The 20,827-nt window shown below is 41.9% G+C and overlaps 1 protein-coding gene across 4 annotated transcripts in view; it reads right to left on the bottom strand.

Annotated features, from left to right (window-relative positions):
* NAV1 (neuron navigator 1) overlaps window positions 1-20,827 on the bottom strand; it is a 241,865-nt gene that overhangs the window by 110,991 nt on the left and 110,047 nt on the right. For 3 of the 4 annotated variants that reach the window (XM_073561056.1, XM_073561054.1, XM_073561057.1), the window contains 5 exons: window positions 17,799-17,851; window positions 17,595-17,618; window positions 17,384-17,461; window positions 6,623-6,706; window positions 2,786-2,897 (listed from right to left, as the gene is read on the bottom strand). In XM_073561056.1, coding sequence (XP_073417157.1) covers window positions 2,786-2,897; window positions 6,623-6,706; window positions 17,384-17,461; window positions 17,595-17,618; window positions 17,799-17,851 — 351 coding nt within the window. The remainder of the gene's footprint in view (window positions 1-2,785; window positions 2,898-6,622; window positions 6,707-17,383; window positions 17,462-17,594; window positions 17,619-17,798; window positions 17,852-20,827) is intronic. The other variant, XM_073561055.1, reaches the window with a different exon arrangement.

The following is a 20,827-nucleotide window of genomic DNA, read 5'->3' as shown; positions in this document are numbered from 1 at the left end:
CCCATCCTGGTATACATGGCCCCCTCATCCCCATCCTGGTATACATGGGCCCCTCATTCCCATCCTGGTATACACGGTCCTATCATCCCCATCCTGGTATGCATGGCTTACTCATTCCCATCTTGGTATACATGGCCCTCTCATCCCCATCCTGGTATACATGGCCCTCTCATCCCCATCTTGGTATACATGGCCCTCTCATCCAAATCCTGGTATACATGGCCCTCTCATCCCCATCCTGGTATACATGGCCCTCTCATCCCCATCCTGGTATACATGGCCCTCTCATCCCCATCCTGGTATACATGGCCCTTTCATCCCCATCCTGGTATAAATGGCCCTTTCATCCCCATCTTGGTATACATGGCCCTCTCATCCCCATCCTGGTATACATGGGCCCCTCATCCCCATCCTGGTATACATGGTCTTCTCATCCCAATCCTGGTATGCATGGCTTACTCATTCCCATCTTGGTGGTATACATGGCCCTCTTATCCCCATCCTGGTATGCATGGCCCTCTCATCCCCATCCTGGTATACATGGCCCTTTCATCCCCATCCTAGTATACATGGCCCTCTCATCCCCATCCTGGTATACATGGGCCCCTCATCCCCATCCTGGTATACATGGTCCCCTCATCTCCATCCTGGTATGCATGGCTTACTCATTCCCATCTTGGTATACATGGCCCTCTCATCCCCATCCTGGTATACATGGCCCTCTCATCCCCATTCTGGTAAACATGGCCCTCTCATCCCCATCCTGGTATACATGGCCCTCTCATCCCCATCCTGGTATACATGGCCCTCTCATCCCCATCCTGGTATACATGGCCCTCTCATCCCCATCCTGGTATACATGGCCCTCTCATCCCCATCCTGGTACGCATGGCCACTCATCTCCATCCTGGTATACATGGTCCTTTCATCCGCATCCTGGTATGCATGGCCCCTCATCCCCATCCTGGTATGCATGGCCTACTCATTCCCATCCTGGTAGGCATGACCCCTCATCCCCATCCTGGTATGCATGGCTTACTCAATCCCATCTTGGTATACATGGCCCCTTATCCCTATCCTGGTATACATGGCCCTCTCATCCCCATCCTGGTATACATGGCCCTCTCATCCCCATCCTGGTATACATGGGCCCCTCATCCCCATCCTGGTATACATGGGCCCCTCATCCCCATCCTGGTATGCATGGCTTACTCATTCCCATCTTGGTATACATGGCCCTCTTATCCCCATCCTGGTATGCATGGCCCTCTCATCCCCATCCTGGTATACATGGCCCTTTCATCCCCATCCTAGTATAAATGGCCCTCTCATCCCCATCCTGGTACGCATGGCCCTCTCATCCCCATCCTCGTATACATGGTCCTCTCATCCCCATCCTGGTACGCATGGCCCCTCATCCCCATCCTGGTATACTTGCTCCTCTCATCCCCATCCTGGTATGCATGGCCCCTCATCCTGGTATGCATGGCCCCTCATCCCCATCCTGGTATACATGGTCCTCTCATCCCCATCCTGGTATGCATGGCCCCTCATCTCCATCCTGGTATACATGGCCCTCTCATCCCCATCCTGGTACACATGGACCCTCATCCCCATCCTGGTATACATGGTCCTCTGATCCCCATCCTGGTATGCATGACCCCTCATCCCCATCCTGGTATGCATGGCCTACTCATTCCCATCCTGGTATGCATGGCTCTCTTATCCCATGGGAGTGGAATGCAGAGAATATTCATTTCTCTTCAGTAGCGGGCACAGTTACAGCTACAACCGCCGGCTCCTGCATCCTGTGACGCGCTGCTCCGCCACTGCCGCTCCACAACCTCCCCACCACAGCCAGAGGAGGTACATTCGGGCTATAAGAGGCACCCCCCATTTTCCTCCACATTGTTGGAGGAAAAAAGTGTGTCTTATAGTCCGAAAAATACGGTACATATGTACTAAGACTCCAAGCACCCAAATATGTTTTGTTACACACATATAGACTTCTGATTACACTCATACACACGAACACATGCACAAAGATGCACTCTTCAGGCTCATTCACATTCAGAGTATTTTAATCCAGACGTCTATGGGTCCATGATCATCAGAACATCAGATCGCACTTTTCACGGACTGACAAAATGGAAAACCTTTTTTTCCTGTCTTTTTCCCTGCACTAATGCCACGCTGTTCAGACTTATCAGAGTCTAGTAAGAATAATCGGAGAGAAAATGGCTGTGTACCCCTAACCTTGGAAACACATACAATGCGATTACTTACACATGTATTCACACATGGAGATATGATTATTTATCAGGGACTAGAGTTGAGCGACTTTGGTCGGATCGGGTTTCGTGAAACCCGAATGAAACAAAATAAGTTTCAGATGAAACTCGTCCGACTAGAGCAAAACAAAGTCGGAGTTTCGTCCGAAACCCGACCCCAATGCAAGTCAATGGGAAATAAAAGTCGGACGAAACTCCGACTTTTTTTGCTCTAGTCGGACGAGTTTCATCTGAAACTTATTTTGTTTCATTCGGGTTTCACGAAACCCGATCCGACCAAAGTCGCTCAACTCTATCAGGGACTTTGTAGCCATCGGTACAGCACTCACTTGTGATTATTACATATGACACAACGTAGAAATGTCAAAAAATATGGATGTGACATATCTCACCATCATTATCCTTATTTTCTGGAACATTTTAAATAAAGTTTTCCAAAACCTTATTAAAATCTTCAAAGATATTTGCAAAATCTAAATGAAAAGTTGTCTTACCCCTCGGTGCAGGATCATGGGGATTGAGAGCACCCTGAATAACGGCTTGTGCTTCCGAGTTCTTTGATTTAAGTAAATCAATAGTTTCTCGCAGTTCCAAAAGTTCAGAGTCCTGGTATTAAAAAATAATTATCAGCAACACAAAAAATGGTCAAATATATTTGTTGTGAATTAAGTGAATCTAGTTGGACTATGTTACCCTGATCTGCATTATTATCTTGGGAGCCATACCTTCTTGGTAAAGATCATAAAAATTTGCAATTAAAAAGCCCCATATATCTGTAACCATATGGCAGAAATTGAAAAAAAAATAAAAAAATGAGAGCAGCAGAAATAAAATAGAAAAAGAAAAAAACAAAGCTAAAAATATATGAAAGCCCAACTGAGCTATCATAAAAAAGGCTGTTTATTATTCCCCCCAAAACAATCACAGGAAGTAACACAAACTGATTAAAATTAATTAAAATCAAGTTTCAACAACTACAATGGACAAGAGAGTAATCCAAGTCATGCCCAGTTTATGTAAAAAAAAAAAGGCAGAGTCATAAAGTTGTTCAACATAACTCAAAGTAAAGAAGCCAACAGGGAGAAATGCTACAATAAATAGATAATACTATAGGTTAGGACAATTTCAAAAGCTTTGTGTTCCGGCCCATAAAACGGGCCGACTATGACACTCGTGTGCCTGGGCACTGTGTGAGCTAGTATTCATACCAACACCGAAAAAAACAGTGTAACAAGTCCAATATAAACATAAAAATCACAATCTTTATTGTCAACAGATGAGGCACAATACAGCTAAAAAGTGACACAAAAAATGGCAATGTATAGTGGGCCACAAATGTATAGATGGTATGTATATAGGTACAGCAATACATATATATTATAAGCACCAAAAATGAAAAGGCAAGGATAATATGTAAGAGGCCATCAAAAGTAAAGGGAAAAATCCCTGGCTAGCCATACAAAAATGAAAATATTGCCCAAACATAGGTGGTAGAGTCACATACCTGTAAAGAAGTGCGGCACAATATACACAGCCGTGCCCCCCCCCCGTGCTAGTATTCATGTGCGGTGCACTTCAGAGGTTGCCTCATTAGTTCTCCCATCTTAAGGGTGTGTGCACACGGTGCGGACTTGCCTCTACGAATCCGCTGCAGATCCGCAAGCAGAGTACAATACAATGTTATCCAATGGCTTTTAAAAACCACAGTGCACATGCTGCGGATTTTTCCACATGGATTTGATGTGGTTTTAAATCTGCAGCATGTCAATTCTTTCTGCGGATTCTGCTGCGGTTTGACACCTGTTCCATTGTCCAGGTGTCAAAACGCAAGGGAAAACCGCAGGCAAAACCGCAGATAAACCGCAGGTCACTTTACCTGCGGATTTACCTGCAAATCCGCGCGGAAAAATCCTCACTGTGTGCACTCACCCTAAGTTTTTAACAGCAAACTCCTATCACTTCTACTATCTGCATCTTCTGCTTAGCTCAGATCTGCTGGTTAACCCTCCATCTGCTGCAAGCATAAAAAACTCCCTTTTGGACTTGTTCATATTACAAACGCTGTAGTAATTCTGGGATTCCCCCTAAATCTTAATTTCCTGTGTTTGTCTTCACTGCATACTTCGTGTCTTCTGGTGTGTCCTGCTTCACTTGTCTGCCTAACGCCCAGCAGACCTCATTGTCTTGGCCCTCACTGATGCATGCATCATGGTAAGTCCTGCCTGCCGTACCATCGCCTTCAGACTACGTGGCTTAGTGAATCCACCTCACTAGGTGATCCCTTGAAGCTTACAATCTTGGAAAAACGCCTTTAAGCTGCTAGACAAGTGGACTTACATTTGGCTCAATAAAATTCTGGAATAAAGTGGCATTATCTTATTGACTGCAAGTCTCCGGGTTCCTTGGCTATAAAATAAGCCCAAATCGCCATCGTCACTTCACCATTCTGTTCTTATGAAATGTTTGTGGTGAAAGCTTGTCATCGGTGTCATGCACAAACCCACATTATCTTTGGTCTCATTGTTCGAGAGGATATTATCCCAGAACCTAAGTGGTTTGTTTAGGAGCATTTGCAAACCTAAGTTATGCAGCTGTACTTCTTTTAAAGAAAAGGGTTTTTTTCCAAGCCACTTTTTGGAAACTCTTTAGTTTGCTCACAGAGGCCTGTAGGTCATGTGATTTTTTTTTTTTATCTTGCTGAGCACTGAAATAAATTTGTCGGGATGTAAAACCCAGTAAGGATGGGCAATTGCTTGAAGACTCTGTAAATAATCCTTCACACCATACAATGAATTTCAGATTGTGTTGAGATGGCCTTACAACCCTTCCAGACTGTTGAGCTTATATGTTTTCTTCCAAACATGAATAGACACACACCTGAGTGCTCCTGAATGTCAATGTGCCTTACGTTCTGCTTCTAGGACTATACCTAGATGCTTTACCCTTGAATGCAAAAAAAAAATAGGTGGCTGTAAAATTGCATAGCGTACCTTGAAAAGCTGTTCAAAATCTCTGCAATCAGTTTGTTAGTGTTGGTCTGTAAATGCTACATGCTAATGATGTTGAAAGATTTTAAAAAGTGGGAGGAAAATTAAATCACTAGAAAAAGCAGGTTAAAGATAATCCAGTTTTTCCACGTAATCTGAGAGCAACATGGTATAGGGGCAAAAATCCTGATTTCTGCAATGTGTCACTTACTGGGCTGCTTGCTGTGGTTCGAGAAAATCAGTTGTCTCAGAAGGAGATTATCCCTAGAGGACTAGTAGATCTGCTGCCATGAAGTCATCCATATTCATGAGCTCCGTATAACCCTGCCCCTACACTGGTTGGCAACTTTCTGCCTAGGCACAGTGTACATAGAAAGCTGCCAATTTGGTATGGATACAGTTATAGAAAGCATTCAGAGGACTGTTAGATCAGCCACAAATAAAACTCTAATTTTATAAAAACTTTAGCAAGCAGCCCAGTAAGTGATACATCACTGGTATCAGGGTCTCTGCCCCTACGCCATGCTTCTCTCTGATCACATAACAAAAACATGGTGACAGATACTATTTAAAGTTTCTTATTACTCTAGAATTACACTATAAGTACATTCATATGAGTCAGTTTTGCCCACAAGGTTTCACCACAATTTGCCTGGTTTTTGTGATGCATTGTAAGTGAAACATGTAAAAAATAAGTTTTGCGTAAAAAGCACATGATAAAAAAAATTGCAGCAAATAGGTGTATAAGAGAATGCAGCTGCTGATGCATTTTTTTTTTCTTACTGCACGGGCAAAAAAGACATCATAATGGCTGTAGGTCATCACTAGCCTTACGATCCTGCTACATGTGTGCTTGCTGCACTTGTAACCAGGGAAAGTACAGGTGCAGAACGGTACTCAGATCAATACGATGGTTACAACAGCACTCATAGGGCGCAGACAGATGGCCGTATTTCTTGTGCGTAAAAAAATCACAGCATGCACTATCTGCATCGGTACACTGTATTGCACTCGCCCATGCTAGTCAATGGGTCCGTCACAGACTGACAGAATGCAGAAGATGGAGACATTATTTTTTCCATCTGATCAGAGTGTGGTTAGCATAATTGGTCCGATTCTCTCGGCTGCCTGAAGGCTGGGGCTACACAGCTACTTGGGCTATATCACAGCGCAATACAAGTGAATGTAGTCACTTTGCTACCCTGAGGGTACTGCAATTGCAAAAAGGAAGACGCAAAAACAGTTGGCCTTCTTGCAACTTGCTTTTCGCAGTCGTAGGGGTCGCAACGAGACTGCATTCACTTGTATTTGTGATCATTTTCGTGATTGCGTTCAAGTCGTTACCTTCTCTTGTGCAGTATCCGCCAGATTACGCAGTCTTGAAGTCATGTTGACTAAAGATTGTTCAAACGCTGCCACTAAATTGGCCTGGAAAAAAGTAGAATTTTTTTTTAATTTTGTGGAAGCATGGTTGAAAAGCAATGTCTGACTTTTATTTGTTCATTTTTCATAGATTTTTGATTTGTTATTACTTTTGTCAGATTCAAGTTATTTCTGTCACTATTGTAGGGTTTTCTGCCATTAAATGAGGGGTACCACCAATTTTGATCATGCTGAAGCCATCAGATTACCTTAGGTTTCATAGACATTGAATGATGGGAAGAGCATCAGGGTGTGAGTACTGATTCTCCATACGTTTTGTATTTATTTTTAGGGACTTAAAGGGTATCTGTCACCACTTTTTTCACATATCAATTACAAATATGATTGGATTCAGTGTCAACTATGCATTATACCAGTACTTTTCATACCCCTTGACTCCCCACCTTTGATCAATAAATACTTTTTATATTCCTCCCGCAGTGTATGTAAATTATTTGATTTGTTTATGACATACTTTGAGAAAAGTCTAGTAATTTGATGTACTATCACATTTTACGTTTTGTTATTATAATTCCTCATTAAACTCAGAGCATGTCCACAATCCTCATCTGTTTTTACGGATTAGAATAGTCTATTTATATCCAAGACGACCCATTAAAGCACCACTATAGGTTTTTTGTTTTTTATTTCAGCACTGGAGTGATGCTACTACCGTTAGATCTCTGAATCTAATATCATATCACAATCCGCCGTCTTCAGCTCTTCCAGTATCGTGCTGCCATCTTATGACCGCAACTCAAGATCTCAACGTAAGTCCATGAGAGCCAGAAGAGGCTCTCATAGACTTGCATTGTAAAGTGACTTTGGCTGGCTCCAGCACACACTGGAGCGCGATCTGGCAGGTCACAAAGTGCTGGAGACCAATCGGAGCAGCACCCATAACAGCAGAAGACGTCCTTAAATCAGCGGTACCAGCAGCACTCCTACACTGCAATATAAATAGTGGTACTTTATAAAGGATGAGAAACGGAAGACATCCAATTTCTCTCCAATTTAACTGATCAATTGCTAAGAGAAATGAAAAAAGTTCAGAGTTTATTTACCAACTTCGGTTTTTAAAAACATATGGGAAAAAAGTAGCAAAACACAAGCCACATGGGAAAAAGTGGGCAATTTTTGAGGAAGACGTAAGCAAAACTGATGTGTGAATATGTACAGTTGCTTCTCACAAAATTAGAATATCATCAAAAAGTTAATTTATTTTAGTTCTTCAATACAAATAGTGAAACTCCTATATTATATAGTCATTACAGACAGAGAGATCTATTACACGTGTTTATTTCTGTTAATGTTGATGATTATGGCTTACAGCCAATGACAACCCTAAAGTCATTATCTCAGTAAATTAGAATAATTGTAATGACTCTATATAATATATGCGGTTCACTTTTTGTATTGAAGAACTGAACTTTTTGATTTGATGATATTCTAATTTTGTGAGAGGCAACTGTATATATTGTAAATTTGTACATACAGTACATGTACACACACGTGCGAATATATATACAGTGTGTAAATATATATATCTTTTATTTTTTCTCTTGAGATATATATATCAAGAGAAAAATATAAATATATATATATATTTTCTCTTGTTATATACAATGCCTTTGCGAAAGTATTCGGCCCCCTGGAACTTTTCAACCTTTTCCCACATATCATGCTTCAAACATAAAGATACCACATGTAAATTTTTGGTGAAGAATCTACAACAAGTGGAACACAATTGTGAAGCTGAACAAAATTTATTGGTTATTTTAAATTTTTGTGGGAATTAAAAAACTGAAAAGTGGAGCGTGCAATATTATTCGGCCCCTTTATTTTCAGTGCAGCAAACTCACTCCAGAAGTTCATTATGGATCTTTGAATGATCCAATGTTGTCCTAAATGACTAATGATGATAAATATAATCCACCTGTGTGTAATCAAGTCTCTGTATAAATGCACCTGCTCTGGGATAGTCTCAGGGTTCTGTTTGAAGCACAGAGAGCATCATGAAGACCAAGGAACACAACAGGCAGGTCCGTGATACTGTTGTGGAGAAGTTTAAAGCCGGATTTGGATACAAAATGATTTCCAAGACTGTAAACATCCCAAGGAGCACTGTGCAAGTGATCACACTGAAATGGAAGGAATATCATACCACTGCAAATCTACCAAGACCCAGCCGTCCCTCTAAACCTTCATCTCAAACAAGGAGAAGACTGATCAGAGATGCAGCCAAGAGGCCCATGATCACTCTGGATGAACTGCAGAGATCTACAGCTGAGGTGGGACAGTCTGTCCATAGGACAACAATCAGTCATACACTGCACAAATCTGGCCTTTATGGAAGAGTGGTAAGAAGAAAGCCATTTCTCAAAGATATCTATAAAAAGTGTCACTTAAAGTTTGCAACAAGCCACCTGGGAGACACACCAAACATGTGGAAGAAGGTGCTCTGGTCAGATGAAACCAAAATCGAACTTTTTGGCAACAATACCAAACGATATGTTTGGCGTAAAGGCAACGCAGCTCATCACCCTGAAGACACCATCCCCACTGTCAAACATGGTGGTGGCAGCATCATGGTTTGGGTCTGCTTTTCTTCAGCAGGGACAGGGAAGATGGTTAAAATTGATGGGAAGATGGATGGAGCCAAATACAGGACTATTCTTGAAGAAAACCTGTTGGAATCTGCAAAAGACCTGAGACTGGGACGGAGATTTGTCTTCCAACAAGACAATGATCCCAAACATAAAGTAAAATCTACAATGGAATGGTTCACAAATAAACGTATCCAGGTGTTAGAATGGCCAAGTCAAAGTCCAGACCTGAATCCAATCGAGAATCTGTGGAAAGAGCTGAAAACTGCTGTTCACAAACGATCTCTATCAAACCTTACTGAGCTCGAGCTGTTTGCCAAGGAAGAATCGGCAAGAATTTCAGTCTCTCGATGTACAAAACTGATAGAGACATACCACAAGCCACTTGCAGCTGTAATCGCAGCAAAAGGTGGCGCAACAAAGTACTAAGTTAAAGGGGCCGAATAATATTGCACGCCACACTTTTCAGTTTTTTATTTTCCTCAAAAATTTAAAATAACCAATAAATTTCGTTCAACTTCACAATTGTGTCCCACTTGTTGTTGATTCTTCACTAAAAATTTACATTTGGTATCTGTTTGAAGCATGATATGTGGGAAAAAGTTGAAAATTTCCAGGGGGAAGAATACTTTTGCAAGGCACTGTATACATACCATATATACACGAGTATAAGCCGAGATTTTCAGCCCATTTTTTAAGGCTGAAAGTGCCTCTCTTGGCTTATACTCGAGTCATGGTCTAGGGGGATGGCGGGGGAGGGGGGAGCGCGGCTGCCAGGTCATGCTCACCCCCTCGTGGTGCGGTCTCTGCAGCCTCTGCTTCTCAGATGGTCTCCGTCGCTGCAGCTCTTCCTGTGTTGGGCGGTCACGTGGTACCGCTCATTAAAGTAATGAATATGCGCATATTCATTACTTTAATGAGTAGTACCACGTGACTGCTGAACACTGGAAGGAGCTGCCGGAGACCATCGGACAAGCAGGGACTGCAGAGACGGGCCAGGAGGTGGTGAGTATGATGGGGAGGACGGAGGGGAGCATAAGCGATATTCACCTGTCCCCGTTCCACCGCCGTGCGCCGCTCTGTCCTCCGCGTCCTCTGGCAGTGACGGTCAGGTCAGAGGGCGCAATGACATGGTTAGTGAACGCCCTCTGCCTGAACAGTCACTGCAGAGACCCGAAAGACAGAGCGGCACGCGGCGGTGGAATGGGGACAGGTGAATATCACAGGTGCCAGGGTCCTGATCGAGCGGTGACAAGAGGTGAGTATGTCATTTTTTTTTTTATTTATAGAATCATAGAATCGTAGAGTTGGAAGGGACCTCCTGGGCCATCTGGTCCAACCCCCTGCTCAAAGCAGGATTCGCTAAATCATCCCAGTCAGATGTCTGTCCAGCCTCTGTTTGAAGACTTCCATTGAAGGAGAACTCACCACTTCTCGTGGCAGCCTGTTCCACTCATTGATCACTCTAACTGTCAAAAAGTTTTTCTAATATCTAATCTGTGTCTCCTCCCATTCAGTTTCATCCCATTGCTTCTAGTCTTTCCTTGTGCAAATGAGAAAAAAGATGATCCTTCTACAATGTGACAGCCCTTTAGATATTTGTAGACAGTTATTAAGTCTCCTCTCAGTCTTCTCTTTTGCAAACTAAACATTGCCAAATTCTGCAAACTTTCCTCATAAGACAGGGTTTGCAGACCGGTCACCATTCTGGTCGCTCTTTTCTGAACTTGCTCCAGTTTGTTGATGTCTTTTTTAAAATGTGGTGCCCAAAACTGGACACAGTATTCCAGATGAGGTCACATGATCTAGACTGTATGCTTCTGTTAATACATCCTAGAATTGCATTTGCCTTTTTTGCTGCTGCATCACACTGTTGACTCATATTGAGTCTGTGATCTATTAGTATACCCAAGTCTTTTTCACATGTGCTGTTGCTTAGCCCTATTCCTCCCATTCTGTATATGCTTTTTTCATTTTTAATGCCCAGATGTAGTACTTTGCATTTTTCCCTGTTAAAAACCATTCTGTTAGTTGCTGTCCACTGCTCCAATTTACTTATATATCTTTTTGAATCCTCTCTCTTCTCTAGTATTAGCTATCCCTCCTAGCTTTGTGTCATCAGCAAATTTAATCAGTTTACCCTCAATTCCTTCATCTAAATCGTTGATAAAAATGTTGAACAATACAGGGCCCAGGACAGAGCCCTGTGGTACCCCACTTGAGACATTCTTAAAACTGGATGTGCAGCCATTTACGACCACTCTTTGGGTCCGATCACTAAGCCAGTTATGAATCCACCTAACAGTTGCCTTGTCCATTCCATACCTAGTCATTTTTTCAATAAGGATTGTGTGAGATACTTTGTCAAATGCATTGCTGAAGTCAAGATATATTATATCTACAGCATTTCCTTGATCCACTCAATCAGTGATTCCGTCATAGAAGGAAATTAAGTTAGTCTGACATGACTTATTAGTTACAAACCCATGCTGACTCTGTTTAATCACTTCATTCTTATTCAGGTACTTACATACATGTTGTTTAATAATTTGTTCAAAGATCTTTCCTGGTATAGAAGTCACTCACCGACTTATAGTTGCCTGGGTCCACCTTCTTCCCCTTTATGAAGATAGGAACAACATTTGCTCTTCTCCAGTCTTCGGGGACTTCTCCTGTTCTCCAAGAATTTTCAAAGATTATGGAGAGGGGTTCAAAAATTTCTTCTGCTATCTCCTTCAGTACTCTGGGGTGTAATTCAATTGGACATGGAGACTTGAATTCATTTAGGTTAGCTAAGTGTTTCCGCACTATCTTTCTATTTATAGATATCCTGGAGTCTTCTATTCCCTTAATAGGACAGTGAAGAACAGTTGATGTTACATTTCCTTTCTGAGAGAAAACAGATGCAAAATAGGAATTTAAAAGTTCGGCCTTCTCAACATCCTGTCTTACCATTTCATTTTCATCCTGTAAAAATCCTATAGCATCTTTGACTTTTCTTTTACTTTTGACATATCCCCAAAATCCTTTATTATTGTGTTTGACGTCTCTTGCAAGCCTCAATTCATTGTCAGCTTTAGATAATCTGATTTGTGTCCTGCAGATTCTGCAAACAGCATTATATTCTTCTTTAGATATGCCTCCCACTTTCCATTTTATAAACATTTCTTTCTTCCTTTTTAGCATGTGCTTAAGTTCTGTGTTCATCCATGCTGGTTTCCTTAAATGCTTCCTATTCTTCCCTCTTTTCGGAATTGTTAACAATTGTGCTTTGAGAATTTCATTTTTCAAGATTTCCCATCCTTCCTGGACATTTTTGTCTTTAAGGATATTCAGCCATTGGATCCCTCCAATTCTCTTTCTGAATCCCTTAAAATCTGCCTTTCTGAAATCTAACCTTGACGTTTGAGTCTTCACAGGTCGTCCTCCTCTAGTTATCCAAAATTCTAAAATAGCATAGTCGCTACCTCCTAGGGTCCCAGCCACTTTTACCTCCTCAACCATTTCCTCCCTGTTTATAAGGATTAGGTCCATGGTAGAAGATCCCCTTGTTTTCTCCCCTACCTTTTGGAAGATAAAGTCAGTAAGAGAGGATAAGAATTTCCTTGACCTGTTAGTTTTGCCTGAGAGAGATTCCCAACAAATGTCTGGATAGTTGAAATCTCCCATGACAACTATGTCATATTTTTTGGAGAACTTGGCCATTTGATGCATAAAGAGTTCATCCATATCTGCAGCTTGCACAGGCGGCCTGTAGTAAATGCCTACAATGGTGTCCTTTCCATTGTTCTGTCCTTGTATTCTTACCCAAACAGTTTCCACAGAACTCCCAGTCTCTGAAGCTTCAATCTCTGTGCAGATATATGCGTTTCTAACATACAATGTGACACCTCCTCCTCGTTTATCAAGTCTGTTTCTTGTAAATAAGTTGTATCCTTCTAGCCTTGTATTCCAATCATGTGTATCGTCCCACCAAGTTTCAGTGATTCCAATGACATCATATTTCTTTTCCTGTGTTAGTAGTTCCAGTTCTCCTTGTTTGTTGCCCATGCTTTGTGCATTAGTATAGAAACATTTTAGTTTGTGATTGGTTTCTCTTTCCCCAATATTTTTATTATTTAGATTCTTTTGTCTTTGTTCTTCCTTTCCACTTCTAATAGCAGAGTTCTCAATAGTATTTGCCAGGTGTAAAGCTTTTTCTGGCCTTTTGCTTCCCTTCCCACATTGTTCTAGTTTAAAGCTCTCCTGATGAGTGTAGCAAGGCGACTTCCAAATACATGTTTTCCAGTCTTCGTAAGGTGCACTCCATCTCTAGCAAGTAGTCCATCGTATTGGTAATTCACTCTGTGATCCAGAAATCCAAATCCTTGCTGACAGCACCATCGACGTGGCCAGTTGTTCACCTGCAGAATCTTATTCCACCTCCTTGTTCCATGGCCATCCACTGGGAGGATGGAAGAGAAGACCACCTGCGCTCCCAGTTCTTTCACTTTCTTGCCTAAGTTTTCAAAGTCACTGCAGATGGTTTCCAGGTCGTTTCTTGCGGTGTCATTTGTCCCCCCATGTAGTAGCAGGAATGGGTAGTCATCTGTAGGTCTGAAGAGTCCTGATATCCTGTCAGACACATCTATAATTTTTGCACCTGGAAAACAGCACATTTCTCTTGAAGTTATATCCGGTCTGCAGATAGCAGCCTCTGTTCCTCTCAACAGGGAATCCCCCATGACCACCACTCTACGTTTCTTCTTCACAACATTTTTCTTTCTCCATCCAGGAGGACTCTGAAGGCGTACAAGGTTGCTGTTTGCGGGCAAAGTCTTATCCTGATGTATTTCTTCATCGTTTTTCTGCATGAGAGCCTGGTACTGGTTCCTGAGAAGTATGGGTGTTGACTGCCTCCTGATCCTCCTGCTTCTCTGGGTCACATGTTTCCATTCCTCTGTTTCTTCAGGTGCACTTCGAATTTCTACATAGCAGCAGCGGCAAATGGGGCATATTATTCTATGGAGCATCTAATGGGGCCATAACCTTTATGGAGCAGCATATGGGGCATATTCTATGGAGCATCTTAAGGGGCCATCAATATATATGAAGCAGCTTATGGGGCATATTCTATGGAGCATCTTATGGAGCCATAACCTTTATGCATTATAAGGGGCATCTTATGGGGCCATCAACCTTTATGAAGCAGCATATGGGGCATATTATTCTATGGAGCATCTTATTGGGCTATTAACCTTTGTGCAGCATTATATGGGGTGTATTTTGTATTGAGTATCTTATGGGGCCCATCATGAACCTTATGGAGCATTATTTGTGGCATATTTTATATGGAGCATCTTATGGGGCCATCATGAACTGTATGGAGCATTATATGGGGCTCCTGATTCAATATGGATATTCAAAAACATTTAAGCTACTGATGTCTCAATTAATTTTACTTTTATTGTTATCTATTTTTATTTTTTAATTGAAATTCACCAGTAGCTGCTGCATTTCCCACCCTAGGCTTATACTCGAGTCAATAAGTTTTCCCATTTTTTTGTGGCAAAATTAGGGGCCTCAGCTTATACTCGAGCATATACGGTATATATATATATATATATATATATATATATAGCTATCTATCCTCAAACTGCTACATAACAGACACCAACCTAATGTAAAAAAGAAAGAATATATATATAATGGAATGTGATCAAATGAGCATTCCACTGATGGAAAAAAGCCCTATTGGTCATGCAATTAAACTTGAAGCCTAGGGCTTTTTTTTTCCTTAAAGAAGCACTCCTTCCATCAAAATTGCATTTCTCTTAATATATTTAGTCATCATATTATATAGCACTGTGTACTTACAATTGCTCATATAGCCCTCCTACCCACTTAATTCTTCTCTTTTCCATTAGGTCTATGACAGCACATGATTAATATGAGAGTCAGTGATAAGCGGTCATAAAGGAGCGCTTAGGAAGCAACCCAGGGGGGTTGCTTCCACCTGATGAAGACGGGTCCTCCGGCAAAACGTGTTGTGGTTTAAACCCATCTCTTGTCTGAGTCTCCTAAGACCGTTTTCCATTTTCTCAAAGCACATGATTCATAACTCAAGCAGGGTCTATCTAAGAACTATGTAGAAACAGGAAGTCGCTCTTCCTTGTACTAGTCATCATTAGAACAATAAGGCTGTGTTCACATAGAGCGGTTTTATGTGAATTTACCAAAAAATCTGCTTAAAAAAACGCTTAAAAGAAGCTTCCCATTCATTTTAATGCATTTTGCACTTTTTGTGTGTATTGATGCGCTTTTTTCCGCTAAACACTTTGCGGTAAAAAATGCAGCATGCTCATTAATTTGGCTGAAAATTCCGCATTTCTGGCTATGTTCTGTGTCTGGGGACGCGTGGAAAAAATGTGGCAAAAACGCGCGGAAAAACACGCGCGTTTTCTGGGAAGGAGTCCTGTTTTTATGCAGAAGTTTTCTGCATACGTGTGCACATAGCCTAATTCTATGTCAGTGCAAAGTCCCTGGCAGATGGGAAGAGCAGAGCAGCTGGGTCAGGAAGGGGATGACACATACAGGGAATATTGACTTCCTGTTTTTACAGAGAGCTTAGAAGGACCCAGTGAGTCAGTTTTTGATCACATTATGTCATAGAACTAATGAAAAAGAAGTAGCTGGGTAGAAAGACAAGATGAGCAATTGTAAGTACACTATGTGATGACTACAATATATTAAGATGATAAAAATTTTGATGGGAGGAGTGCTTCTTTAAGGGTAAATTTGGATTTTTGCGATTTGAAGAACTCCACTATCTTATAATAATACAGACACATAGAGAAGAAACTACGATCAAAAATCTCCCTAGTGGAGCAGATCCTACGCAAGCGTAGAAACTGCCCAGTAGGTACCGACTGAATCATATGCCTAGGGTGTGCAGACGAGGCATGCAGCAATGTATTGGTAGATGTAGGTTTTCTGTAAATATCCGTCTGCAATGCACCGCCCTCCCCCCGGCTGATCAGGACGTCCAAAAATTAAATTTTTGAATTATCAAAATGATAGGTGACATGTATATTACGATCATTGTTATTCAAGGCCATCATAAATAAGTGAAGTGACTCAATAGAACCCTGCCAGATAAGGAGAATATTGTCGATGTACCGCGTCCAAAGGGGGACACGGTCCATCGACATCCCCCGATCTGACAGGAGGAGGTCCCTCTCCCACAGCCCCAGAAAGAGACACGCATATGCATATGGCCCGGGTTGATGTCACTTCCGGTTTCGGCGTCTATATGCTTATACCTATGTGCAGCGATGTGGGCGTTCTTTGTGTACATTCGCCCTGTATGACGTTTGTTTCCGGTCTCACCGTCTATGCGCCTTGGCTTTTACTATGTAGGTGGTGCGTCACTTCTGGAATTATATTAGCGATATGGTTCAGCGCGTTCATTGGTTGCCTGTTCGTTTAAAAACCTTGTCTTTCTCCACTTGTTCACGTCCCCTGACAAAGGCTAAGCCGAAACGCGCGTTGGAGTGGGTGCAGGTCTCAGGGCATCACCATTATTATTATATAGGTCAGATCAGCTGTGCTGTGGCGGTCCAATGATTATTATATATACACATTTATTTTTATATGGGCCAGCGCATGGCATAAGCTCAGTCTATATGGTGATATATATATTTAATGGATGCTTACTATCTATATGGAATTTGATGTGTTTAGTATTCTTTGATGCCCTGTATAAATCTGTACCCTTTTGGTATTTTGTTTGTCTATGCACATTTGCACTTTATGTCTCTCCCATGTTTGTGTTCTTTTTTGATGAAATAATAATACATTTTTGACTTTTATATAAAAAAGTGGGCTTTTTTGATAGTAGTTTCTTCTCTATGTGTCAGTTTTGTATACGAATAGCTCCATATATATATAGTCCTATTTTTTGCACCAATATGTGTTATCATTATACATTGATTATTGAATTACTATAATGGTGCGTGGTTTATTGCTGTGTGTGTGTCTTACTTATAATAATAGAGTATATCATAATTGAAATCCTGTTATGACTTATGGCACTTACGTTGGCAGATAGCTGAGTGGTCAATACTGCCACTTTTTCTTGTGAGGATTCTAGTTCTCTTCGTAGTTTCCGAATTTGCTTCATTCCACAAAAAAATAAAAATGAAAAAAAATAAAAATAAGTTAAGCTGTTAAATACTGTATATGTCATTCATTGCAGAAAGCTGGCATGGGCAAAGAAAGAAAATGCATGACAGATAAGAATTAAGTACCTCTGACTGCATCCTTTCCTCAGCCTGATAGAAAAGTGTGGCATGCCAAGGAAAAAACAGAGAGGAGGTTACAGTATTAGCAGATCTATGCCCTTGTTTGCATTAAGCACAAGCAGAGACTCTTTCATGCACTGGTAATTTATGTAACATTTTCTACAGTGGGCAACTGAGTATTCAACCAAACCATCACAAGTCAGTTCTTACAGAGGAATATGTTGAAGACGCACTTGATGCCAGAGACAGAACAGAGCCGTGAACTGAAAAATAAATAGGTGAATATGTTAGTATAGAAGACATATCTACAAACCAAAGAATAAAACAGTTCCAGCTTCAGAGAGAGATACAATGAGTCACAGTTGTATTGTGTTTTTAATAAATGACACAATGTTTGTTAAAAAGCAGCTTTTGCCTTAATTATAAATTCAAACAATGTTAACATTGCAAGACAAATATTGTGTACAATTATTATCTATCTGATATGGCCCTTATGGTAACTTTTAATGGTTGTCACTGACTTTTCGATGATCATTGTGCTATCAGACAACGTGCTAAATAATATGTTGTCTGTCACATGAAGGTTGGGTTTATAGAAGAACACTAGTTGAAGACCCCGGCATAGTAACCAACTGTGGTTAGTTATAACAAATTATAATTGTTATATTGCACATAAAAACATTTCACATCATATATTCAACACTACAGATTTGCAACCCAAATTAACTAAACGAGTACCGAAGTATACTCTCCTGTGTGATACTTTCTGCTGAGCTGTGTATCTAATCCTATCGTGTGTTACTGACTGCTGAGCCGTGTATCTAATCCTATCCTGTGTGATACCACCTGCTGAGCCGTGTATCTAATCCTATCCTGTGTGATACTGACTGCTGAGCAGTTGAGCAGTGTATCTAATCCTATCCTGTGTGATACCGTCTGCTGAGCCGTGTATCTAATCCTATCCTGTGTGATACTGACTGCTGAGCAGTTGAGCAGTGTATCTAATCCTATCCTGTGTGATACCGTCTGCTGAGCCGTGTATCTAACCCTATCCTGTGTGATACTGACTGCTGAGCTGTGTATCTAATCCTCTCCTGTGTGTTACTGACTGCTCAGCCGTGTATCTAATCCTCTCCTGTGTGATACTGACTGCTGATCCGTGTATCTAATCCTATCCTGTGTGATACCGTCTGCTGAGCCGTGTATCTAACCCTATCCTGTGTGATACTGACTGCTGAGCCGTGTATCTAATCCTATCCTGTGTGATACTGTCTGCTGAGCCGTGTATCTAATAGACGATAACACCATAGAAATGATAAGAATAATAGGCCTCAGTTACCACAACTGTCTACAAAGAAAACTGTTGCTGATGGCAACCAATCACAGCTCATTTTTCATCTTTTAAACAGCTCTGGGACAGCGTGGCGAGTTTTGAGTGGCGACTTTGTGTTTTGACTTTTATGTGGCGAGGTTGGTGTATGTGTGGTGACATGTGTGCTGAGGGTGGTATATGTGTTGGAGCACGTGGTAGTGTGTGGCGCACTTTGTGTGTTCATATCCCCGTGTGTGGTGAGTATCCCATGTCAGGGCCCCACCTTAGCAACTGTACGGTATATACTCTTTGGCGCCATCGCTCTCATTCTTTAAGTCCCCCTTGTTCACATCTGGCAGCTGTCAATTTGCCTCCAACACTTTTCCTTTCACTTTTTCCCCATTATGTAGATAGGGGCAAAATTGTTTTGTGAATTGGAAAGCGCGGGGTTAAAATTTCACCTCACAACATAGCCTATGACTCTCTCGGAGTGCAGACGTGTGACTGTGCCAAATTTTGTGGCTGTAGCTGCGACGGTGCAGATGCCAATACATACACTTTTTCCCCATTATGTAGATAGGGGTAGAATTGTTTGGTGAATTGGAAAGCGCGGGGTTAAAATTTCACCTCACAACATAGCCTATGACGCGCTCTGGGTCCAGACGTGTGACTGTGCCAAATTTTGTGGCTGTAGCTATGACGCTGCGGATGCCAATCCCGGACACACACACACACACAGACACACACACACACATACATACACACACATCCACATTGAGCTTTATATATTAGATTTCACGGGTCTTATATGGACCGAAATGCCCTGCGGGCCGCAGGTCTCTCAACCCAAACTAACAGCCTCTCTTTATTTCTATGAGGCTGTAAGTTTTGGGTCAGTACAACTGTAGTCAATCCGAGAATTTCAGTCCATACAAGGACCATGAAATACAAGCATCCAAACCCAGAAAGAAGAGTCTCACCAGGTGCCTCCATTCTATCTAACTTACTGTTCACTGCCTGTTATCAACAGAAAACCGTCTCTAGAAGACGGGTCACAGAAAATGGGGCAAAACTTTGTCTCTTTGTTGCTGTTCTACAGCTATACAGCATTCAGGGATACTGCATTCACTTAGAGGCTAGGGAGACATTGGGCAATGGCAGAAGCAATGATTGTGAAGAACAGCATGCTCAAAAATGTGAATGGTAAGTTACCAAGCATGAGAATTGGTACGGTGCCTGGGCATGGTAGTATAATATGTACACTAAAAGCAGCTTTAAATATTTGTAGGCCGAGGGTAGTGAGTGCTATGCTGACGAAAACCCGCCAGATGGAGGCCAAAAGAGCTCATTCTTGCCCTTCATCTGGAAAATGGGGTCCTACCGTAATGCTAAAGTATATGACAGGGGAAGCTACCAGTATATACGCGTGTATAAGCCGAGATTTTCAGCCCATTTTTTTGGACAGTCCCCCCCCCCTTGGCTAATACACGAGTCATATACTGGGGGGGATCGGCGGGGGAGGGGGAGCGGGGGTGTCAGATCATACTCACCATTCTCTGGAGCTCCCCTGCTTGTTCCATGTTGTCAGCGCTGCTCTCTTCCTGCTTCAGCTGTTGAATGGTACCCGCTCATCAAATATGCGCATATTTAATGAGCGGTACCACGTGAGCAGGGGGCAACGACGAAGGCGAGTATACAGTTTTTTTTTTGTAACGGAGGCATCGGCAGCAGCAGCAATATGATGGGGCCACGGTGCGCCGACCAGCGCCAAACGCAACCTGTTGCAATTTGGTTGAGCTCGGCGCACCGTCAAAAGGACGCAGGCGCCGCGCCCTGACACGCAAATGTGAAACTAGCCTTACAAATATTCATTCATTTATAATGTATGATAAATGTGTCACATCTTAGACTGATCTCTTATCCCCAT

The sequence above is a fragment of the Dendrobates tinctorius genome, unplaced genomic scaffold, assembly GCF_039654945.1.
Source record: "Dendrobates tinctorius isolate UK_male_01 unplaced genomic scaffold, ASM3965494v1 ptg000312l, whole genome shotgun sequence".
Lineage (NCBI taxonomy): Eukaryota > Metazoa > Chordata > Amphibia > Anura > Dendrobatidae > Dendrobates > Dendrobates tinctorius.
This window is presented reverse-complemented; position numbering and strand designations above follow the sequence as displayed.